The sequence below is a fragment of the Agelaius phoeniceus genome, chromosome 1, assembly GCF_051311805.1.
Source record: "Agelaius phoeniceus isolate bAgePho1 chromosome 1, bAgePho1.hap1, whole genome shotgun sequence".
NCBI classification, from domain to species: domain Eukaryota; kingdom Metazoa; phylum Chordata; class Aves; order Passeriformes; family Icteridae; genus Agelaius; species Agelaius phoeniceus.
The window spans coordinates 13564303-13589649 of NC_135265.1; the positions used below are offsets into that span (position 1 = coordinate 13564303).

Consider the following 25347-nt stretch of genomic DNA (forward strand, 5'->3'; position numbering starts at 1 on the left):
TTACACTTCTTTCCTTGGTATTCTCTTGCTGGCAAATCAGCTGACCTTGCTGCATCTTTGTAATTAATAAATGTGACTTGGAGAAATAGTAGTAAAGGACTCCGAGTCATTGCCCTAGGAGCAGGTTGTTGATGCCAGAGGTTTCTATTCACTCCCCAAGGAAAATTCCATACCAAATTTTTCTCTTTTAATATGCAGTTTTTATAAAGACATCAAGTGCTTGTTACACTGACTGTGAATTATGCTCCAATTGAGCCACAAGTCCCAAAATCAGCCAGGTTTGCAGAGATGCAGCACAAGTCAAAGGCCACAGTCTCTGCAGACAAATGAAGACATCCACTAATTTCCCTTTCCATTTCAAACACTAAGAGGATCTTTCCAATTTCAAATGAGACTCTTCAGCCATTAAAAAATTTCTAACCAGAGAGAAAAAAATGAAACTGTGTCCAGCCACAAGGCATTTATTATTTTTCCTACCCTATTTATATCTCATGCTCTGGGATGTATGCAATAGGCCGAATCCACATTTGCTCCTTGCATTCCTTCTCACATCTGAGAAGATGCAATGAATCATAAAAGGTTTCATTGTTGCAATGTTTTGTCATGGCATGTGTAATCAGCACAGACCCCATTAAAGAGGCTTTGGAGGACGAGAAGTTTAAATATTTAATGTTTTTCTGCCTATGATAAGTTTAATAATTAATGCTGCTTCTACCCTGGAAATGACAAATCACACAACAAGCATGCACAATAAAAGAAACCAACAGATCTAATGGAGAGGAAAACCTTACTTAGAAGGTAGTAATTAAAAATGCCCACAGCCTACCTCAGGATCCCAAAGTACTCTGGTTCCTGACCCAAAGAGCAGTTCTGTCTACCTATTAAGCCACCTAATTTTGGGAGAATGCAGAAGGGAAGGGATAATTGCTAATCTTTACCTTATACATGTGACAAATAATACACAGGTGAGATGAATCTGTCTTGCAGACTCCTGCACCCACAGGAGAGAAAAGGTAAACTGTGAAAGCTGCTGTCCCTTCATGCCCTGCCAGCCCTTGAGTTATTCCAGAACCTTGTTCCTTGCCTGCTCTAAACTGCATCATAGCACCAAGCAGGATCTACAAACACCAGTTCTTGACACCCCCAGGATAATTTGTTTTATAAGACACTACCACCAGCACATTTCTCTGGGTACATGATCCTCCACATCCACTCCCACTGGTGATCTGCAGATATGTGCAACCTTCAAACCCCACTGACTTGTAGCTAAAAGAAAATTCATCTCACGCACTGCTGTGCTCTGGTGCTGGACCACGCTTATGCAAATGTGACAGAATTAACACTGAGGGAAGGCACAAAGTGTAATTGTAATAAAATCTTCTGTGATTCACTCAATTTAGACATGTTTTCAAATTATTAGCATTATAAGTCTGTCAGACAAAGAGGGCGAGCACTTTGATATAGACATTGCCACTATATCCTTCTTCCAGGGTAGAAACCATTTTCCCTAAACCCAGGTCTGAGATAATCATATTGTGGGAGAAATAGAAAGTGACTCATCTTACCTTTAGAGACCCCCAGAGCAGGTCAGGTGACTCATTCCCACCTCCTGAAACTGAGAGCCCTGTGTGGCTATTTAAGGCTGAGAAGTAACACCCTGTGGAGGTGTCAGTGCAGCAGAGCACGAGCATTGCTGCTCACTCCCTGTCAAGCTGCTGGAGCACTCCCTGACACCCTTCTGGCTCACACCTCCTTGCTGTCTCCTGGGAAATTCCCAAGCACAGGACCATGCCCAACAGCTGATGTGGATGCAGCCACTCTGTTTTGGAGGTTGTTGTAGTTCATAGAATTGTTTAGGTTGGGAGGGACATTAAAGATCATTTAGTTCCACCATCCCTGCCATATGCAGAGACACTTTCCATGAAACCAGGGTGCTCAAAGATGCATCCAACCTGACCTTGAACACCTCCAAGTGTGGGACATCCACAGCTTCTCTGGGCAAACTCTTCCACTGACTTGCCACTATCAAATAATTTTTTTCTTTGCATCTAGTCTAAACCTACCCTATTTCAGTTTGAAGCAATTTCTCCTTGTCCTATCACTACATGCCCTTGTAGAAAGTCCCTCTCTGGCTTTCCTTTAGGTCTCTCTAGGTAGTGGAAGGTGTTACAGTTGAATATCTCAGGTGTGGTCAGATTGCAGCTGGCATCAGTGTCAGAGAAAGGAACTGCCCTGGCGCTGCTAGCTGGGAGAGGGGTATTGCCTTCAAGTAATGAGATCCAGGGGTTTTTAATTAACACTTTGCTACAAAACAAGTGTTTTCATTTTATTCACTGTCTAGTCTTCTTCTTGAAAAATTCTCAAAGTGGGCTTTGAGAATTTAGTATGAGGAGAAATTAGGCTTCTGAGAGTAGACAACCTATTTTTGCTAAGCTCAATCTTTTGCAATAAAACTAGGTTAGAGTAAACAAGTGTTCACACATACTCCTGGAAAACCAGGTTGATCACATCAGTGACAGTCCACAGCCTTTTGAAACCATCTACATGCAGAAAACCATAAAGATGTCACATTTTCTAAAGAACATGTCCCTTAATGTAATACCCTTGAAAGTCTTATCCCAAGTTTTTGCTTCTTCTCCAATGGAGTCGAGTGTCTCTGCAGCATGACCACAGCCAAAGGATTCAGGTGAAACTCCCTGAAGCCTCTTCAGTGATGCAATGATTTGCCCTGCCAAGGTCACAATACAGTGCTCACTCTGGCTTCTATACCCATTCGGACTTTTTTGACCTCAGGCAGCTAGAGCTGCTATAATTTGATTGTTCATCAGGGCTTTTTAGCTCAGCTGAAGGGTAGAACCCTAAAAGCTTGCTCTGAACAACAGAGGAAGAAACTCCAAGGGGAGACTCCATCTGAGATCTCAAAGCCAGGGCAGTATCTTTAATGAAGTCTTGCTGAAGTCTGGGTCTCACTTGGCTGCAGGGAGTTCCTTGGTGGTCGCTGGCACACCAGGGCTCTTCACTGCTCTGCTGCTTAACAGCAAGGTCTCCTGGCACACAGCAATTATTGCTGCTGCTGCTGAGGTTAGTGCTGGCACTTTGCTGGGAGACACCTCCAGGATGAAGAACAGCCTCTTCTTCCTCGCCAGGGAGCAGTGAGCAGGAGCCATCACTGATCTGACAGCTGTTTGCTGCTGGGCCATCCTCATTTTGAGGTGGAGAGGAGCTGCTGTGCTGGACTGGGGGAAGGTGTATCCTGCACTCCTTGTCTGTGCAGAGGTTTGCCAGCTGCTTGTTCTTTTGGTTCCTTGCTGTCGCTCTCCGAAGAGCACAGACAAGATCAGCAAGGCTGAGCAGGAAGGACAGACTGCTGACCCCCCAGATGAAAATCATCATGATGGATTTCTCAGTGGGCCTGGAGATGTAGCAGTCAACAGTGCTTGTGCAGGGTGAGTGGTAGCACGAAAAGCGGTCAGGAACAAAAAATCCAAAAAGAAAGTATTGCACAGCTGCAAAGGCAACCTCAAGTAGGGTCCTAACAAAAAGATGAATGGTATATGCCCCTGAAAAATTAAGGACACTTAGGTTGTCTGCACCACAATCTACTCTATTGACAACTGCACTTCTACAGAGCTGCTTCACATCTTTGGGGCTCGATAAACCCTTGTTGCTCTTGCACCCGTGCACCAGACAGCGCATTCTGACAATGTGCACAGCCCCCTTGTGCAAAACATAAATGCTGAATGCAGCATAGGGCAGCAGGATAGACACAGTCTGAATGAGCCAGAACCTAAAGTGAGACACAGGGGAGAACAAGTCATAGCAAACGTTGGAGCACCCTGGCTGCAGGGTGTTGCACACAAAGCGCTCCTGCTCATCCTGGTACAGGGGGTACCCTGCTAACACCACCACTGCCAGGCGCAGCAGGATCATCAGCACCAGCCAGAGCTTCCCTAAAGAGAAGGAAAGGTCAGAGAGTCAGGTCCTGAGAAGGAAGGCAGGTCATGCACTGATGCTCTTTCTATACATGAGGCATTTGAAGAAATAATCTCCCCATTTACTAGCTCCTTTTTTTTTTCCTCGACTGTGACTGAAAATCCAGTGAAAATGTGTAGCTTACATATTCCATAATCTTCATCTAGACTCAACAATGTAGGAGCCAAACATAGAATAAGCAATGCCAACAGAAACCTAATGAAAACACTCTGATAAAAAGAGATCAAAACTGACTAAATAATCCACCTCACTCACAGTTTTTCCTTGTTGTTGAGTTCCTGCACCTGAATATTGTCCTATTTCAACAACAGGACAAAATTCAAGTTCAGGTAACACAGTATGAGACTCATCTAGACAGAAAAGATTGCTCCATGACATAGTATTTGTTCTTGGTCTGGGCCATGACATTGTATGTAAAGTTTACTTTGGCCAACAAAATCTTTGTCGTGTTTAGAATGGTATTTACTTGAAAGCTATCAATTAGTTATTATTTTTATTATTAGGAAATTTATGCAAAGTGTTCTACAAATGTACATTTGTGCACCCCAGACATTTCTCTCTGTTGCTTCTCTGGTTGCCCCATCATGGCCATGATTTCTGACCTTTGTTCGCCTCTGTGAGCAGCTTTTCTCCAATGAGACAAAGTTCCCTTCTCTCAAACTACTCTATGATTCTATGAAATTCTAAAACCTTTTTCTGGTCAGGATGGGAAGGCTTGAAGATATAACCATTCTGTTGTCAAAAGTTAAAAATGCATTCTGTACAAACATATATTCAACATCAGGAGTTCAGTTTAGCATTTGAATTTCTCACGTTGCCTTTTGTATCCCATCACAAATTCCCTATATAGTTTTGAAAAGGTAATTTAATTTAATAATTCCCTACAAAAAAAAAAGAGGAAAAAACCTGTTTGAAAACAAAAAGAGGGGGAAAAAACAGAATTAAAGAATTATAAGATTAATTCTGTTTTAAAGTATTGCTAAGACATGAATTGTAAACACAAGTAGAGAAAGAGCAAGACTCAGTGACTAAAGAAGTATATTATACAGACTTAATGGCTGAGAAACATACTGAAAAGCTCAAGTCATTAATAGTGAATGCACATCTCACATGCACATAAGGTTTTGTGTGCAATCTGTAAAATAGCACCAATACACACCATAAAGGCTTTTAAAAAAACATGTCACAAAGCATTTTTCTATAAACTATAAAAATATTTATGGGTGTTCCCTTGGAGCATTTTCTTCTATATTTCCCATAAGGCTATTTCCCAGTAGTTGGTGTGAATTTAAAATATTCAGATATTTCCACAACATTGTGCAATACCTGTTACTGTACTGAACATACAGCTCAAGTGCCCTCTAAAAACCATTTGTGGCCACTAGACTGATTATGGGCTAGAACAGTAAAACTGCACTCTGTAGTGAAAAAATGTGAAGAATATCTAAGGTTGATGAGAGATCATCAGAGAAACTGCTGCTCCTGGCAAAATAATATCTTATCCAACCATAAATAAATTGAAGCCTTTCCATTTTATCTTTAATCACCTGGGTTGTAGTGGTGGTTTTGCTGTGTTTCCAGCTGCCTGTGTTTGCTGGCAGCCTGTACTGTTACTCACTTTTTGACAGTGGGTCAATAGGAAACACAAGCTCTACAGAATCTGTCATCTTTAGCAAACCATGTTTCATCCCTTGGTAGCATTTTTTTCCCTGCAAGGACCTCAAAGTGTTTGAAGCTCATTAGTTAATTAGGCTCAAAATACTACATGCTATTTCACTATCAATTTTTAATTTGAACATGTACAATGGGGAGTACTGCTTAAGAAAAATCAATGGCTCCTTAGGAAGTAGTTTAGTGTGACATACATTTGAGAGATAACCCCTCCATGCATCCCTGTCCCTAAAGACCCAATCTTGATTTAACACACAAGAACAAGCCTCTCCAGCAGCCCTGCTGGGGCTCAGCTGGATGCTCCCTGCAGTGCACAGCATAAACTACAGCAACTGCTGCAGGCAAAGAGTCTTTAAAGGGCACTTGAAAGTTTTCCTCTGGCTCACACTTTGTTCAAAGTAGCCCATGAAAGACGAACAGAATCTTCTTTAAATTACATAGGTGAAAAAAACCCCACAGTAAACAGCTAGCTAAGGAAAAGACAATGGCATTTTGTTCGGGTTTGCTTTTTTTTTAAATGCATATGATCCTTATTTGTTTACAAAAATAAAGAAGAAAAGCAATAATTAACCACAATGGTAGTAAACACAGACTTCCTCCTGTAAAAGAGAGTGGGTCTTCTGTCCTCTTCTTTAACTTTTTTAATTTGTTACTAAAGCTACTGCATACATTCTACCATCCACTTTAGGTGGTATAAGTTCAGCATTACTTCTGTGTGTTTTTACCATGATCCCTTCTCCCAGCTGACAAGGAGCCCTGTCATCAAGACCCAAATGTGAAAACCTTGCCAGAATATTTTATGCAATGTTCAGGAAAAAACTATCCAAGAAAGAGAAGTAATCTGTTTAACAAGAAAATAAATACATTAATCTATTCTATCAGGTATCAAGGAAACAACTTAGTGTAGAGGTCACAGAACCACAGCCTGAAGTTAAAGTTGATTGTCAGTAGAGCAGTTGGGTGGCGTCAGGATATGAAGCAGCAAAAGAAAGAGGAAAGCTCTTTTAAAGTACTTACCTACAATAGTCACATTATAGTTGAGTGTGACTATCAAAAATCCCAGTGAGTCCCAGTGCTCCATGTTTGAACAGGCTCAAAACACTTCCAGCTCCTGATGTCCAAATGGTTTTGTCATTTCCAAAGGAGATTAGACCTGGACAGGGAAGAGGGGGGTAAAAAAAGGGAAGAAAAATAAAAAAGGAAGGAATTTTTGCTGAGGGTCAAGGACAGAAATCAGGAACTCAGCCAAAATAATGGGTTGATAAAGGATTATTTTGATGATTTGAACAGGAATGTTAGTTTTGAATGTTGATCTTCTTCAGGCTTTAACACATTGTCTTACAAAAGCTCTAGCTTGTCAGATCCAATTGCTCCTACCTCCATGTGGATCCTCTGTCCAGGCAACTGCAAGTGGACAAGCAACAACAGGAGTGATCTCTGCCATTGTAGACTATTCTTACCCTCCCGGGGCATACCAGCCTCCTGGCATTGCTGAGATACCTCAGTGCTGAAGGACAGGGAGAGAGGAAAAAATAGCATAGACCAGGAAATAACAGAGACCTCTGTCTCCCCACAAGAATTGCAGATGAATTAGAGAAGGAAAGGGGATAGAAAAGGATGAGCATCTCTGTGTTTGAAAGGCAACTTCAGTTCAGGTCACTGGAAGCTATTCCATTGAAATTTCCCAAAACCACTTGGTTTTTAAATCAAAACCTCCTTGACAGAGCACCATGGCCCTGTCAATCACAGCCATACCAAACTCTCCTCTGTGTGCTGAGCCAGCCAGCAGGCTGAGCCTCCCTGCAGGCAAGAGGAAAAACAGGGGAAGCTTTAAAAAATAAAAATCCTAATGGTGGGGCTGCTTTTCAAGATGCCGCAAGTCACTTATTTTTAATTTATATCAGTCCTTTCAGCTGAAATGGCTTGGTACTTCACTCAAACTGCTTGGAGATAACTCAAAAGATCTTAAAGGTGATTGACCATCATTCTCACACCCAGCAGCCCCTCAGCAGTGGTGGAGGGAGCTCCTACTTGGAGCAGAACGCCCGTGGGCTCAGCAAGAAGCAACTGCACAGCGTGTCCTGGACATGGTGCCACTGTGCTGCACCCCAGGAAAAAGCAGGGGTGAAAATCAGACTCTCAGCTTTTTGTTCCTTGCCTCACTTTTCACCCTGGTTACCTTGGGGAAAATAATCAACCACCATATTCCAGCCACTGTTCCACCAGATTTGGGATGTTGCTCTGTCCCTTTTAACCTGGGCTGTGGTAAGGATGAACATATTGTAAAACCTCAGTCAGGGAACAGTAACAATCCCTGCAAAAGCAGCTGAAGGAGGAGTCTGTGTGTGATATAGCAAGGGAGAAAAGTGATTTCCTGACACCTGTGGGGTGCCAACAGCCCAGGCACAGCTGGGCACTGCAGCCCTGCTTGTGTGCTTCGGCCCAGGACTGCTCTGGGGGAGCTCAGAGGGAGCTGCATGGAGATACTCCATGACCTGGGGGCTGAGCTACACATCTGAGCACATCTTACCTCGGTAAAACTGATAGTTTCATCAAGTAAAATATACCTGCTCAAAGACTTTCTCCCCAGCTCTCTGCTCACAGGTTTTGCAATGCCTTGGCAGAACACACTGAGCATCCTCTCTGCAGTAAGCACCGTCCTAAGGAAACCCTAAAAGTGAGGTTTGAAAAGATGGCCCTTCAAAACCCTTTGTCTGTTATCTGTGCAAAAAGATTTTTAATTGCAGTGGTAAACACAGAAATTTTATTGGTTCCAGAATTTAGTTAGGTAAAATATTTTCCAAACTGCCACTTCTGTTATCAAGTTTTAGTCATGGTTTGTGATGATGGTTTTAGCTTCATTTACTTACACACAAATTTTCAACCAGAAATGAGTGTGTGTGAGAAGTAAGGGAAGGAAGGAAAGCTGGAGAAAGTCAATAGAGGAAAGATGCAAACAGCCAAGATATGAATTATGCTGAGGTCTGAAGGTATTCCTGGTTAAACACCCTTTGTCAAAAATAAAGTCAGGAATGCCAAGACGGTGGCAGGATATGAATGCTCAGCAGCTGCATGCACACAATAGGCTATAAATTGTCTCTGTCAATATTGTTGGTTAAAATATCCTTGCTTGTGGTTGCTGTGAGACCTCTACCATTTGTGGAAGAGGGATAACAGCTAGGAATTTAAGCCCCCAGATTGTTGCCTGAGGAACTATACCAGGCAACAACATCTGATCCCACAGCATGGATGCACTGAGATAGGATGGCCCATTTTTTTCTAAAAGAAAGCAGGCACCCTCCTGTCACAGTGCAGCTTAGCTTAGGTCAGAAAGCTTGAATTACATTTTAGCTTTTTCAGACAACTTTAGTTTTTTTTTAATTTTAGCTTTTCTAGACAGCTCATATCTCACTTGAATCCAGTGCTTCTCCTTTCTGTGGTGTGTCCTCTTCCCAAGCCTCTGCCATCAATCCCCATTGGCTCCAGTCTGTGGTGGTTGTTATAAAATGTTTGGTCTCCACAGACCCACAGTGCTGAGCAAAGGGATGAGGAAACTAAAGCCCATCTTTCAGGGCAGGGTTCCCACCTGAAGGTTTTCCACATCATAGCTGAAGATATTCACCACACAATCCCCCTCATTTATTCATTATCTTGAGCTGTTCCCTGTATTGCCTGTTGGCCTGTAAGGACTACAGAGAAGTAGGGAGAGCAGATTATAGCTAGGGCCCCAGCTCTGCAGTGCCACCAGTGGGTTTGGCACCATTTCCCACACCAGAGGATGGGCACAGACTCCACACACACTCCCGGTCTAGAATACCAAAACAACTCTTCCTAAACGTAAAAAACTCTCAAATCTGTGCACTAGCACTGCATTCTAGTCAAAAAGAAAGGCAGGTAGAAAAAACTGACATGGTATTGGGTAAAGTTAAACTTGGAAACCCAGCAGTACCTCATCACATCTTGTTTTAGGAAGGGCCCTAAAAGCCACTGGAAAGCTTTCAGAGACAAACAGTGAAACATAAGAAGACACACTTTATCTATTTTAAAATTTACAACTGTTGTCCACATTTATAACCCCTTATCATAGGTCTAGGGCTTGATGCTGCAAAAACACACAGATTCCATCACTGTGAGAGACCCACTGAAACATTTTGAAGTACTGGAACTGCATCTCACTGCAGTGTGGGCCTGTGCCACATCCCAGGCTTAGACCTGGGTTACTTCACAGAGCAAAGACCCTGCAGCTGGTCCTTGGCTCAGAATGATGTCCAGAGGGAAAACTGAGTTAGCCTGAAGCTACTTCAGGATCAAATCTGTCACCTGAATGGTGCCACAATCTACATCACACATCAAAAAAGTTCCCAGAAAATAAAGGCCTTCCTCTGGCCCAGCAAATCCCAAACCCATCTGCCTTACCCAGTCAAGACCTACACAAATGACACTGAAGTGAGAGTTACTAAGGGAGACTGCACCCTACCCCACACCTGGCAATGAAGGAACATCCCTCTACCAATTTAATTAATGTTAAGGCAAAAGAGGTCAGCATAGCAGCTTCCCTAATAGAGTAAATGCCAAAGTGATCTAGCATTTTAGTCCAGGGCCGTTGGTATATCATAATTTAAGAAAGAAAAACCACAGTTGCCTATTTTAAAGTCTAAGTAAAAAAATTACTTAGAATTTTCTAGTTAGCAAAAATTATGTGTTAGTGATGATTCTTGCAGTAAATCTGGCTCTTCTGAAGGTGATTTCTGAATGGAGGGAGAGGAGGAATCTATTTGGAAGGGACAGTAAACATTAAAAGACAATTTATCTTGATGGCCTCATTTTAAAAATTGTGAAATACAGCAGAAGGGGGAGAGAAAGAAACAAGCTAGCCATGAAGAACAATAGCAAGTTAGTAGGAAAAGCTGTCCTGAACAAATGCTCTATTTAAGACATAGGTACACACATGTATGTAAACCTTCACAGCACTCACAGAGCCAGGAGCCAGCACAGCAGGGAAAGCCCTTTGCTTTACACAGGCACATCCAGCACTGCACACTTGGCATTTCCTGGGTGTTGCTGCTGCTGTTTGAAAGGAGCCTGTGCCCAGAACAGCCACCATAGCTACTCAGACATGGAGAAGGCAAGGCAACCACAGCTCCAGCTTTTGGGCTACAGAGCCTACACACGCTGAGGTAGGGGAGCAGTGAATGTTTTCCATCATTAAGTATTCCATGGGGAGCTTAAACAATGTGCTCCTGTTCCCCACTGCTCAGCCTGTAACTCATCAGCCCCCAGAAGCAGCAGAGTTGAGTGCAAAGAAAGGAAACTTCCAACAAATGCTCCTCCCTCTTCCCCATCCCTTCCTGCCTTCCATTCCCAGGGAGGAGCTGCATGCACACATGCTCAAATGTACATAAATGCCAGTGCATGTGTGTCTAAAACAGCCCAGAAGGACACCCAGAACTGTGAAGTTCAGCTCATGTTCATTGGATTCAACCTTGCTGACTTCCACACCAGCTCTGTCCTCTTGGACACCTAAGCCTGGTGCCTCAGTTCCTTGCATGCGTTGTTTTATCTCACTGTTCCTCTACTAATTCAGTAAACCTAAAAGAAGAGTGTGTTCTACTGCATGCTCTTAAGGATTTAGACCATTCTCCCACATTGTCTCAGAGAACCTTATTCTAAATGCTTGAATATTCAGAATTTGTATTTCTAAAGGGAACCTGCTTCTAAGAGGATGACAAATGGAAAAAGCAGCTCTTCTTCAGACTTTGGTTCAGAGACTTCACAGCTACACAGCCAAGAATTTTGAACACTTCAAGACAGAGATGAAGGAAAATTAAGTAATGGAAAATATATTCTCATTCAGGAGCTCGGGGCCAATTTCTGCAAAAGTATTTAATTTACTAAGTAGTAAAAGTACAAAATGAGTACACTGCATTTTCAAAAGCACATTATTAGTACCTGCTTAACTCCCACTGAAATTGGTAGCTACATGAGCACATGACATTATTACTGAAATTTGCTCTGCTGTAACACAAAAAAAAAATCTTGTATAAGAGAGATTCTAGCTCCTTTTTAAGTTTTGCACTTCACATTTAACACTGAGTTTTACAGTTTCCTTTCTTTACAGTACCAAAAACAGAACTGAAGATTTGGAATGTTTAAGGATCCTGTATTTTATGATGAAGCAGGTGATTTCATGTTTTATTAGTGCCCAACATCCAGCACTACTAAGGAGTTCTTCCCTCAAGCAGTTCCACACCTAGCAATGGTCAGGCAGGCAAAAGCATGGTGAGCTGATACCATGGAAATTTAAATAAGGAAAAGGCCCTAGGTAATTGAAAAACAGATTTCATAATAAACAGAAGACTGCAAGAAATCTTTGGGTCACCATGTTTTAAATTTAATACTTGGTTTCTAAGCGTGAATATTGCTAGAGCTGTGAAGGGCAAATATCCCTGTTTGCACCATGCACAACAAAAGAGGTTACTGTGCTGGCTCTGTATTTCAGTAAATAAATCTGTCATCTTAGATTTAACATACAGGCAGCCACTGTGCATTTAAAATAAGAATTCTTTACACCTTCTTGTATTTCATGGCTGATCACTTCAAGAAACAAACCCTTTACTGTTGTCTCTGTTATTGAACACTGACACTGCTTTTTCTTTCACCATGGACAGATGCACTGGAACCCTGTGGTCATTAAACCAAGCACAGGGGGAAAGGCTGAATGAAAGAAGGAAGCTGAAAGGAGAAAAGAGATTTTCCCCCTCTAATTCACATACAACTTAAACTTCAGGAACTGCTGCAGGCAGTACCAACTGTGGATTTTTTCTAACACATGAAGAAATGTCATTTTGAAGTCAAATTCATTCTTATGCAGAAGTCAAAAAGTACATGGTATTAAATCTCATCTTTGTCTTGAAAATAGGACTTGAAATAAATAAAAGCTGTATCCTGTGCATAATAAAATCCTTATCAAGAAGAGTACTTCTGTCTAAAAAGAATGTGTACATCTATCATACTGCTTCAGAATGAGAAATTTTGATATTCAACTGTGTTTAATGAAAAATGAAGGGAAAAATCTAATACTCCTCATAGTTGCTACTCACACCTTAGTAGACAAAAGAATTATTAGATTTCTTGCATCGATATCAGGATGTACAATTTATGTATGTACATCTGGCCATTTAAAGGAAAACAAGAAACTCAGTTTTTGCACTTCACCTTTATGACATGCACATCACCTTATGGTTTTATGAGGTTTGTTTTGACCTCAAACTGTGACCTGCTAATAGTCTGTAAGTTTAAGTCTAGTGTGGCCTTGTAAAAAGTCATTTAAACAAAACTCAGATAGGTCAACCTCCACAACATTTGGAAAAATTACCCCAAATTTTTATTTCAGGATTTGAATTTGCCCTCTACCCCAAACCTTTGCTTTACAATACAGTCCTACCATGCCAGTTGCCTACAGTTTCCATGGTTTGTGCTTTGTTTTCTTCCAAGGGCCATCTTAATAATCATTGCTAGTGTACTCAACGCATACTGGGCAGTACACAAGGAATTTCCTCGTTAAACTGCAATAGTATTTACATTCTATGTATTCTATCAACCAGGATTTTTTGTTTTAAAGAGAAAAGCATCATAAAATGCAGCTTGATGGCTCAGTCCATTGATAGGAGTTCAATATTCAACTGTCATGCATTCCTTTGAAAATTCTTACCACAACATCAAAAGGGTAACAAGGACCCTGAAGGATTTATTCCAATGTCTTAGAGAGCAAAGGAGAACAGACAGGAATGATCAAGAGTGGATTTCCCCACAGGACCCATGCCCAAGGCAGGCTGGGAACACACAGCACTGCTCCCTACCTTGGAGCAGCTCCCAGTGTTATCCAGAGGCAGGGAAATCTCACATGATGGATAAATAAGTGCACTGGCAAACATCCTGCTGGGGCCAAAGCAGAGAGCAACAAGATTTTGCTAGGAAGGTAAAACACAGCAGAAATGGGGAAGTGTCACAGCACAAGCCACAGCACATGTCCCAAACAAGGCAGCCACAACACAGAGAGGGTCACCATACAACTCCAGAAAGCTCCAACCCACACACAGTAACACCTTACCTCTTCAGAGGGCTTCAGGTGTCTGCTCTTCTTGTTCTTTATCCCAATCTTTTCCACCCCCCATGTTGATGCCTTGCACCTGTGTGCCCTCTGTTCTTTGGTGGTTGCTCAGTGCCCCTGGTCACCCCATGGCTCCTTGCTGTCAGTGCTGCTCACCTGCTGCTCACAGCTGTGCCCACTGGGGATGGGGCTCAGCTGCAGCCCACCCACCACAAACTGTGTGCCTAGAGGGAAGAACACCAATTTATGTCCTGTTTTTAAATTATAGTCTGACAGTCTATTTTCCATAAAGGAGCAGGGATTACTGCTTATGCCCCATTTACTTACCCATCCTTTGCACAGCAACTCAGCCTCTCGGTTTACTGTGCCCTGCACAAACACAGAATAAGCCACCTCCCGTTTCTACATTCGCTCTTCCTAAGCTTTTTTCCAAAGGTGGTTCCCCCCAAGAACTGAGAAATATTTCCAGCCAACCTCCTTTGCCTCAGCAAAACCTTTCAGAGCACCTGAGCAAAGTGATTGTGTCACTCCAAGATATCAAACAGCTTCCACTGAAAACTCTTGCAGTACCAGTAACAGAAACAAAATTTTATTACTACAACAAGGCACAAACACAGCACAAGAAGACAAAACAGGGCCATTAGCTCAATCTTTCTGCCTCCTCTGCATTATGACAGATACTTTGCCATTTCAATCGAATCGACAAAATTGCTACCAATTACTGTGTTCCTGACACTATTAAAAACTGCATTAGTTCTTTGAATAATAATAAACAGAAGACTGCAAGCCCACTGGTGTGGGCTGAGCACTGGCAAACCCAGGACAACTGGCCACAGATATTTATGGATATATTCCCCTGTGAGCTGTATTGTGCCTCCTAACTGCTGTTACTATTTCAGTTTTTCCTCTTTTTTCCCCCTGCATTTTTTACATTTTGCTGCTTTCTCTTTTGACTACCTTCACTTCCCTTCCTGAGGAAAAAATATTTAGGCCATCAAAAAGCTCATAGGAAGAATCTCAAAGAGAAGTTGTTTAAGTACATTAACCCACGCACATTTGCCAATGATGTTTTCATTTCTGGAGAATCAACCCAATAAATTGCCAAACAGAATCATGGTACATGATATATATGATATATCTGCATTCCTGAATAAATTGTATTATTTTATGCACATGACAAAGGAAGTTATTTTGTATTTATGTATATATAAGATGATTGACCTTTCTTTCAATGGCCACATTCATTTATATGCAAAAAATAGACTTTAGAAGGTCTTACATCTTTGAAATTTAGCATGAGTGCTTCAGGACATGCTTAAAATGCATTCCCCCATAGTAATTATGTGGTTTCTCACATAGAAAGAATCAGAAGGATAAAGTTTTTCACTTTAATGTTACAGCTACTTGTGTATGGACTAATTCTCTCCTTAGAGGTTTGTCTCAGAATCCCCCAGACCACTGTTTCTAATCTGCAGGGATTCCTGTCCCAGGTTGTGATGCTCAGATAGGCAAAAGCAATTTTCAGTTCAAGTAATGTGGTCCCCTAGCATTCCTTCCTGCCTTCAGCAATTATATGATTCATCCCTCAGGTTTAGAGGTTTCAGCTCTTCTAATGTTGATAAAGTAACCCAAAGTCACTCAGCTGAGTGCCCTGCTCTCAGGGCAGGTGTTGTTACACAAATGATGAGGCTTCCATCTTGCCTGGCCACTGATGGCACTATAGATAGTGCTGAAGAATGTGCAGATAAACCAACAAAACCAGGTCAGACTGGAAGGGACCCTGAGCAACCTGGGCTGGTGGAAGATGTCCCTGCCCATGGCAGGGGGTTGGAGCAAGGTGATCTCTGAGGTTCCCTTTAACCCCAATCATTCTAGGATGGCCACCAATCATCTGTGTAACCTGACACTAAGAGAGGCATTGCTGCTCATGCAAATATCACATATTGAGCAGGGAGGAGGCCCAGCCAGGTGAGTTTAAAACTGCCAGGAGCTCTGCCAGCAGGCAGGTGCCAGACACTGGCACAGCCCACAGTGACAGGGACAGCACAGGGGGAGGCCAGGAAGATGCAGAGGCTGATGAATGAGATCCATGCAGGGAAAAACAGCTGCAAATCTGTGTTAGGTGAGATGCACTGGGGCTGCCCAGTCATACTGGCCCAGTTTCACTTCCCTGTGTCCCAAACACACACACTTAACAGCACAAACTAGTGCAGACCCACAGAATTCAATAATTTCAAAGCCCAGAGTGGCAGCTCAGGCTTGTGGCTGCATGGATGAGGATAAGGAACCTGTGAGCTGGGAAGCCTGAACTCCTCACCTCAGCATCTCAGACTGGTGCTGACTCAGCCCAAGGGCACTTTTCCACTGCCCAAGAGATCCTCTTCCCCCACCCTCCTGTATCACCCACCATTTTATGCTGCATTTCAGCCTGATTTCCCCAAGAATGCACCTCAGGTTTTAAAGGGTTGAGGGGGTTGTGACTTTCTGTTCAAATCCTGAGAAAATCAGGAGAACACAGGGCATTTGGCAACAGATGCTGAAGCTGTTTCTAGGGACACTGCATTAAGAAATAAAGCTGAGGGAGACAGATACTAGAGTCTGCTCTGTTTTTTTTCTCAAATTGTTAGAAATGAAAGCTACAGATTTCTTTTGCTCTCTGTACTTCTGGTCCTCTGAAGCTCTCAGCTTATACTGACAGTATTAGAAATCTGTAAAATTTCTTACAAACACTGAAAAATGGTTAAAAGTTCATTGTTCATGTAATAGGATGAAGTGGACAGGGCAAAAATCTGCAATCTTGTATCACTGGATTTACCTATTCTTAGTAAGTCAAAGATAAATGCATTCCTAAGGGGGCAAACAACAGGTTCAAATAACATTTTAAATAATTGCCTTTTCTATTAACAACTGCCATAGAAATTCCTTATCTAATGCAATTAGAACCAAAAATAAATGTTCACATGCATACATGTACTGAGTTGTCAAGGAAAAGCTCAAATCTGAAATTATAAAGAAAAATCTGAAACAGAAAAATTAGGATGCTTAAGATATTTTGGAGAAAACTTATTGCTTGCCCTGGTTCTTTTTTCTAAGAGAAAATTATTTTAGAAAGGTTAAGGGAAAATGTCACAGCTGGGAATCAGATGTCTGAGCAAACAATTTCAGCTAACACATGGTTCAGCTATTGCACACTTTAAGGGGCAGAACAACTTTGTTCTGCCACATGCCAGCAAAACAGAGCAGAACAAAAAAGCCTTTCTGATGTACCACAATGACAGGCCACCACAGAACAGCAACAATTTCATAGTCTAGATTTCTCCCAGGTCAGAAACACCGACAATGTTCTCACTGAGATTCATGATTAAATGGGCAAGCAGAAGAATCAGGCCAGTCCTTCGATCACTGGAGCTCGGTGTCAGGGTGACATGACCACAATTTCTCTCAAGTCAGTACTGTCACTTTATGCTTTGAAGCATATATTTCTGTTCAGCTGAAGGAACCATTGATCCAAAGCCTTGAATCAGGCAGATCTGGAAGATCACCTTACCTGACATTCAAAATTATCAATATACACCCAACTATTTTCCTGGGTTAAAAGAATCATTCCTCCAGAGGACAGATTTAGAACAGGTGCCCTACAAAGCACTGGAAGAGAACACATTCAGACTGTGGACTCATTCCCATTGCAGAGTGTAAGGTACGTACCTGCTGACAGTAGGAAGTTAAATATTTAATATTACAAATGCTGGTGGTGATTTACACATTTAAACCATTCTTACTTTTGTAAAAAGCAATGATGCAAGTTGGAAGATAATTTGCCATCTCTGTTCAAAACTCTGCTGTGCAAAACTACTGTAAGTACAAAGGACTTGTTATTACCAGGGGACGGGGGTGGGAGGTTGTTCTCCACAATTCTTCTCACCTTCCCAACCTGTGACTTCAGAATTGGGACTGTCAGTTGTCACAAGCAGGAGACTCTCATTATTTAATGCTCATACTGATGAAGCCCCACAGCAACATCAGGTTACCCTCTGCACCTTTTGTTCTTAACAGGAACTCTTACTACTTTTTTTATTTTAACTTTTTTTGTAAAGTCTACTTTCACGTATTACTGATTATATTCTAATAATTAACAATGTGTACTAAGCTTTTGCCTACAAAGGACCACCTTGTACTAAAATGCCATAAAAGAAAAAGGATGTTACTGTGGAAGTAAGGGGACCACCAATACTTTCCAAACACTGAAATAACGTACCAACATCAAGCTAGTTCTGCCTTTCTAACCCTTGATGTTCAAGATTATTTGGTGTATGTATTTTACATGTTCTTCTGTACCATTTTGCTCAGTACAGCCTAGTCTTCCTCCTCCCCAGATCAATGAAAAACACTCTGCACATCCTGTCCCATTGAATAATCCCTTAAACTCTTTGCCCAAGAGCTTTAACACCATCACACCTCTCAAAGTATCATCAATGCTTTTTGGTATTGACAGCATAGAAAGTACAAATACCTTTCTCCATCTTTATTTCCTGGATTATTTTAAAAATATACACACTGAATTGTGCCTTATAGCCCTTCTAGCACACCAATCCCCCCATCTTTTTGGCCTCTCCTTTTTCTACAGCAGAATGCTTCATTTGCCTGAAATACATGAAAGAGAAGTATGTGGCCACAGGATGATCTGTATTGTTTAAATATAAGACAGCAAGGGTATCACAGCTGCCAGTTCCCAAGATACTGTTTCCATGGAGAATAATTTATATTAACATCTAAACTACAGGGGCATGAAAACCCAGAGCAGTGAAGCAAGGAAACCTACAGCCAAGAGAAGAATTAGCTCTATACTTAAGTGTGCTGTGAAATCTCTTCCATGAAGGTGATATCTTACTCTTAATGCCTGTTTAGAGAAGCCCTCATGTCACATGAGTAAGTCTTCATCTGCTTTTTGAGGATTCACTTCACTGCCAGTGAATTCAAAGGGGGGGCAGTGCTAGTTCCAGAGATTTTCCAACTTCAAAGTTTTACTGCATTAGTTACCACAGCATCCCAGTCTATGTGTCAGAGATGGAAGGAAAAAAGGTCTGAAACTAAATCAGGAACATTAGGTAAATGATCTAAGTACATGGGGGAAATTGTAGTTGACAAAATACAATTTCTGACATTTTGTTATTTGCTGTTCTCCATCTGTAGTGACCATTGACATCTTTACAAACTCTCAGTAGAGGTTCTGGACAACTCATTGGTATACAGCCCCATTTCACCACACCAAGAAGCTTGCTTAGCATATCTTCACCAAACAATATCTCCAGGTGTAACAGCTGAAAGCCTCTGCTGATAATACTGAAATACATTCCATATGGTGTAAAGGGCATGAAACAACTCTTTTTTCACATCAAACTGCATCAGGCCAACTATTCTCAAAGGAACACAAGAAGGACAGTCTATTTGTCCTGCTCTGTCACCTGCCTTTCTTCAATTTGCCATCCTGCTGCTCCTTTCTTCAGTGGGAAGAGTGCAGTGATCCAGGCCAGGCAAGAAATAAGCTTGAGCCTGGCTTTCCTGGCTGTAATAATAGAAAAGCTTGATTAGGAAGGGACCTTGAAGCTAATTTAGTTCAAATTCTCCAGCTATGAACCCTTCCAGGGATGGGGCATCTCCAGCTTGTCTCAGCAACCTGTTCCAGTGCCTCAATGCATTCAGTCCTTTTCAAGCTGTGATTCTGCAACTCAGCAGTTAGTTTTTGTTGATACTCATAAGATCCAGAAAAGCAGGTTCACACACTGTGAAACAATCCTTTTCAACATCATAATCTACATCTGATATCACTATTGTTATCCTTATAAGCAGCAGCTTTTCTTCTAAATATTTTTTTCCTTTTTAAAGCATTTTCACAGAGCAGTGGTCACTACACATCTGCCATCATTACCTTCAGTTCATGCAGCTCAGTCTCACCAGTTCTGTGGTTTCCTCAAGATGGAATTCAGTTGATGAGAAGAAAGACAAAAACAGCAGAAATACAGATACTGCACTTCGGGTGTAGTACATTTCCACGTACATCTAGGTGAACTCGCACAGGTTTGTTTGGGTTTATAGTTGAGCTGATTTCTCAGAACCCATTAGAGACACTAAGTGGGAACTTCACTGCAGAGTAGGCAGTTGTCAACAACTGCCAATTCAAGTAAAAAAAAGTTCTGATTACAGAAAAATGTGTTTTACACAGAAGTGAGGAAAGTGCTACAAGCTAGGCTGAGTGTATTCCACATGAATACCAAGAAGAAGCAGAGAGCAACACGAGCCTGCAGTGGATGTGCAGCACTTCAACTAGGAGTTCAAACAGGCACTGGGAAATGAAATGCTCATTACCAGCTAACGACAACTGTAAATAATTTGTTGCTTCAGGTGTTAAAATTTTGGGGTTTTTTTCTGCTCTTTCAGTTCCTCTTTCCCCTCCCACATACTGCTATTTTTATATATAGCCAACACTACCAGATGTCATTTTGTCATCTGCCACCATTACACCATTGCCTTGTTCTGATGAGATTTTTGTTACTTCTAATCTTTATATTATAGCTAAGCTTTCTGGCATTAGGGGAGCTGGACAGAAAGGTGTTAAAACACCAAGTCTTAATTCAGACTCCACAAATGTAAACAGCAATTATGCAATATATGCTAATTTCTCTCTTTAAGAAAAATCCCCAAATCCTTAACAAAACAAAACCATTACCCTGTTATAGGATAGGATTTCGTATATTTTTAGCAATAGAAAACATGCATCTTTTGAAGAGCTGACTGGGTTTGTGGAAGGTGGAAAAAGGTGATTTGACCATTTTGGTTTTGCACTTCATCCCATGACTCCAGTGCTCTCAGTCCCACATGACAGTGTCTGTCAGAATGATATATGTCACTGACAAACAATGAAATACAAACAGCAAATCAAATATAAAGAGGTCTGCAGGTGGAAAGAATTATGGCAACAACTCTGGGCTGCATACAGATGAATGACTAAAACCCCTACAAGATGCCTTTTTCAAATATTGATCCAATTATCAACACATGAATGACCAAACAAGTGGCCCACTGGCTCAACAAATAAAAATAATTCATTAAGACAATGATACTTGAAGGGACAGGTTTATTATATCTCCTACACCTTTTCAGTTCTGAGCCGGTGACCAAAGCAATAATGAAAACCTTCATCCAGAAAACATTTACAGCAAAACACAATGTCTTTGTGCTGTTAATTAAAATGCTATATGGTTCTCCTCCCTCCTTACATCTCCGGTGATTCTCTAACTTTGCAATGGTATTTTCCATACAGTAATGCTGAAAAAACTACACTAAACACAACATAAGCCTAAATAATAATTAATTTTAATTACCTGGTATAGAATACCTTGCAAACAAAAGACACTTTTCAGATTTACTGACAGGTACTGTATTTTTTGGCAACCCTGGAACAAACCAGAAGAAAAAGCAAAGAATTATTCTATAACCATGAGGGAAAGAAACATCCATCTAAATGTAGAGGATTCATATGGTAAAACTAAAGAAAAAATCCACACTTACAGCAGATTTTTTTTTAATTCTTAGTGCAAGAAACATAACCAAGTTAATCACAGAATCAGTACTAATTAAGAATATGGAAAATTCTCCTATACAGAGGTAGAGTCCAGTGCACAAGGCTAAAACGATATTCAATAGTCTAAACAAGACTGAGCCAGGTTTTACGGAATCCACTTTTTAAAGTATCAGACTGTATGTACATACATACAATAAATAGACTATACAATCTTTAAAGTAGTTTAATAAACTTCACAAAAATTATAGTAGATGCATTGATATCTTTACATAATCCAAAGTTCATATCTCTATCACCCAGAAATGGATAAAACCAATATTCCTGATATCAAGTTAAATGGAAAATAGTTTAGCAAAGTGTTGATAAATCAAAATATTTTACATATTTTAAAGCCTAAATTTATGCTTATAAAGGATGAATTTCAAATGCTCTGAAAATGTTCCTTTTGATACTATCTGTAAAGAGGTTTCAAATGCTGTAATTTGTTATAAACACTTGCCTTACATTCCATGTTCAAGGGAAAAATGGACTTGGATACTCACAGTTCTGATGCATTGGCACAACAAGAAGTGATGAGAATTAGATTATTTTAAAGGCCCAAAGAACATCAGGAGAATTTATGGACAAAGCCTTCATGTCTCAAACTAAACAAATCCAATTGGAAAGCTGACAGGAAACTGTTTGGTTTCTCTGCTGTGATCCTGTGGGTGCCTCCTGGCCCAGAGGCCCTGGATCAGCATCGCTCTGGGAGCCAGGTGTGCATCTCTGGGCCCCAGGTAGCTACAAGCCCATAGGGCTTAACAAAACAAACATGGAATCTTCGTGGGTTACAACAGTAGTGCACAAAGCAGGGACATCTGCTGCCATTCCCTTCAGTGACAGTCACAAGGACAGATTTCAGGGAACTGAGAGCTTTCAGCTGTATCTTTCTAAACTGTGCAAAAAAAACCCGAAAAAAACAAACAAAAAAAACAACTGGGGGGAAAAAAATCACCCTGTGGGGTTATGAAGCAAATATGCTTATACTGACAAGTTATTTTGTATAAAAGGTTCTTACAATTGCCAAGGGGGAACAGCCACAGTAAGAGTGAAATAATAACAACAGAGGAGTTCAATAATCCGAGTTGGAAATTATATTCACAGTTCCGTTACTTTTAATTTCTATAAGCACCTACACTGAAAAACATGAGGGTTTGTATTTCAGCTTCCAAATCAAATCTCCTTGTGACAGATACCTTATTAAGATTTCCATTCTGCTCTTCTAGAGGCCTTCTCATTGGAATAATTTTTTTATTATTTTTTATTTTATACAAACAGACTCACTTTGATTTAAAGTAAACATATAAAAATTGAGAATATTGCTTGCAACAATGGACCTGGAGGTGAAGGAATGAAGTTGTCAGGCCACAAAAAAAAAAATCTCCTTCAAAATGGATGAATTCTGCTAAACTTCTAATGCTATGAAAATCTGCAAAAAGGATCACAAGATCTGTTGCAAATTTCAGAGATTTGGCCCAAGTCTTATCATCATCATCTCAAGACTTTAACAACTGTATCTTCATATTAAGGAAAAATAAATGATTCCAAGAACTCAGGAAGGCACACGCACCCAAGTATACTATAAATAAAACACATCATGAAATTACGAAGATCTTCTGATCCCTGTACACACTTTTGGTTCAGCACTATGGTCAAGTTCTCTCTTTTGAAATACAATAAAAGGCATACAAGAAATGTAACATATGCATAATAATTAAGAAGAATAATGCTAATAAGACAGGTTACAGAGAAAAGTGCAGTGAAAAAACCCAACACTATTTATTCAGGGGCTTGTGCTACTGTAAATACAGATTTTGCATTTCCTGCTGTGCAAGGGGAAGAATTTATCCTGGGAAGCAGCAATGAGGAATGCAAAAAAAACAACAACAACAACAAAAAAGATATTAAGAGAAACCTTTAAGATGGAACTCTCCCAATGTCATTCCTCTAGTGCACAGTCATCTGACTACATGGTTTTTTTTCATGCTGCCATTTCCCTTCATGAGTACAATATGATAGAAAATGGCAGAGTTCTTAAATATTTTTCTGCCTCTACTTCATTTTTTTTTTGTTTCTTATTCCAAGCACCTGATTTGCTGTTTCCTCATAAAAGTGTAAAGCTGTTAGTGGAAGTGAGAAAATAATTGTTGCTGATCTTCTCTCCCGAACACCGATTTCTGCATTTCTCCTTCCGTTAGGCATTTCACTCGTGTGCTACACAATGGGGAGGCACTGTAAAGGCAGCTTGACAGATTTAAAAATAAAAAAATTAAAAGTCTTTTTTTCTTTATCCCCCCGCCCCCAGCCCACTCTGAAAAAATGGATGGATGAAACAGTAGGTCCGTAGGAATATTCCAGTCTCCTCTGTTAGGAGATAATTGCAGGGGACCATCTAACCACAGTCAGATTGTCAGCACTGACCGACCGCTTCTTTGCAGCTTTCCTGAAGTCCTTGTACTTATCTTCACACAGGCGAGAAATGGCCTGCAAGAGACAAGATGAAAAACCCTCAATGGCATTGCCCACAGCTGTCCAGGTAAAGCAAGACTAAATACAAATTTCTACATACAGGTGAAATTTAAAAAGTCACTTCATTAATCAAAACACAGCAAGACATCCTCCTCAAATCCTAGTTATGATTTCATCTTGGAAGGAAGGCTTGCATTGTCCCACATGGCAGCTTCAGAAGGAGCCAGCATACCCCAAGCCTTGTCTTTGCAGGGGAACCATCACAAACCTCACTGAGGGAGCTGACAATGCTTACCCATTTCTACAAAGTAACTGATGTAGCATCCTTCATACATCAAAAATCGTGGAAAACTTAATAAAACAACTATAGAAACTGAAAGTGTATTTGGAGAATTTAAAAACTGGGTGGCTCTTAAATTTTTTATTTCCTAAAAATCTTGTATTATATTTTTCTCTTTTGAGAAATGGTCTTGCAGAACACTCACCCTGGTTTGCCTCCTGAGCTGATGTTAACTCACCTTTCAGAAGCAGATGATCATTTTTATGTGACCAGGCTATCTTATATAATTCCTTATATATAGAGAAATGAAACTTCTATTCAGAATAATTTAATTCATGTTATAAATACATAGTCATTTTTAAACCTTTTGAAGAGAGAGACAAACATTATTCAAGTGTCAACTCCTTTTATGCTATACTGGAGTTAATGTTTGATATTTCTTCTACTGTTTTTAGCCAAGGTTAAAAATAGTATTTATTATGGACCTCACATGCATGAATTTACTGTTCCCTAAAATAGCCTATTAGAGTTCATATGGCTAGGACAGGCTGTGGTTGGCATCAGTAGAGATGTTAACTCTGGCAATCAAACTGCAGAGCTGCAGAGAAAGCTCACTGCAAGGAGTACTCAAGGTCAAATTCAAAAATACAACAAACTGAAGCAGCATTTTTTATTTACTCAGGAATGCTTTCAAGTTATGCCTTAAGATAAGATGTTTAATAAAGAGTACTGTACAAACAAACCCAGTAGAAGTGTTTGATTATAACACAAGGCATTACAAATAATTAAACCTCCTGACTCCATGGATCATCATTTTCTCTCTTGATCTTTACTCCTATAACATGGCAAGTTGTGGCAGTGAAGAGTCCTTGAATTTGAATAGTCCTGCAAAGACCAGGGGCAGGTATGGCAGAAGTACACAACTGATGCATCTGAGAGCATGTTCACCTAATGCTCTGGTCAAGCCAGCCACAAAACATCATTAAATTAGAAAACAAAACAAATCAAACTCAAACCCCAGAACAACATAAAACCTACCACCACCAAGAGAACAGTTGCTACTTTTTAGCTGAAAACTGCAAGTATTCATATTGCTTCTTAGACCGCAACTTCATTCACTTAAAACAGCTTAATAAAATCTTATTTAATTTAACCAGGAACTTGATGGACTAAGGAGGCTTTATGCAATTCAATCAGATTTAAAAT

General features: G+C 40.6%; 2 protein-coding genes across 7 annotated transcripts in view; both read right to left on the reverse strand.

The window, feature by feature from the left end:
• Positions 1 to 1053: 1053 nt before the first annotated feature.
• GJD4 (gap junction protein delta 4) lies at positions 1054 to 12185 on the reverse strand. Of its 2 annotated transcripts, XM_077171896.1 has the most exons (3): positions 7042 to 12185; positions 6682 to 6817; positions 1054 to 3950 (listed from the first exon to the last, which is right to left on the reverse strand). In XM_077171896.1, exons 2-3 carry the CDS (start codon positions 6743 to 6745, stop codon positions 2764 to 2766), a joined length of 1251 nt encoding a protein of 416 aa, XP_077028011.1. In that variant the 5' UTR covers positions 6746 to 6817; positions 7042 to 12185; the 3' UTR covers positions 1054 to 2763. The 2 variants fall into 2 exon arrangements, with proteins under 2 accessions (XP_077028011.1, XP_054503866.2); XM_054647891.2 differs by having other exon boundaries at positions 6682 to 12185.
• Positions 12186 to 20889: 8704 nt separating this feature from the next.
• Positions 20890 to 25347, reverse strand: part of CCNY (cyclin Y) — a 120616-nt gene continuing 116158 nt past the window's right edge. For all 5 annotated transcript variants that reach the window (XM_077171974.1, XM_054631846.2, XM_077172214.1 and 2 more), the window contains one exon: positions 20890 to 23876. In XM_077171974.1, the coding sequence (XP_077028089.1) occupies positions 23760 to 23876 (117 nt within the window). In that variant the 3' untranslated portion in view covers positions 20890 to 23759. The remainder of the gene's footprint in view (positions 23877 to 25347) is intronic.

What these genes read in the sequence shown, in the direction of transcription:
- GJD4 (XM_077171896.1), bottom strand. Translation starts at nt 6,745, where the DNA reads ATGGAGCACTGGGACTCACTGGGATTTTTGATAGTCACACTCAACTAT. An exon ending in CTATAATGTGACTATTGTAG is followed by an intron (nt 3,951 to 6,681) that starts GTAAGTACTTTA and finishes CCTTCTCTTTAG; the next exon opens with GGAAGCTCTGGCTGGTGCTG.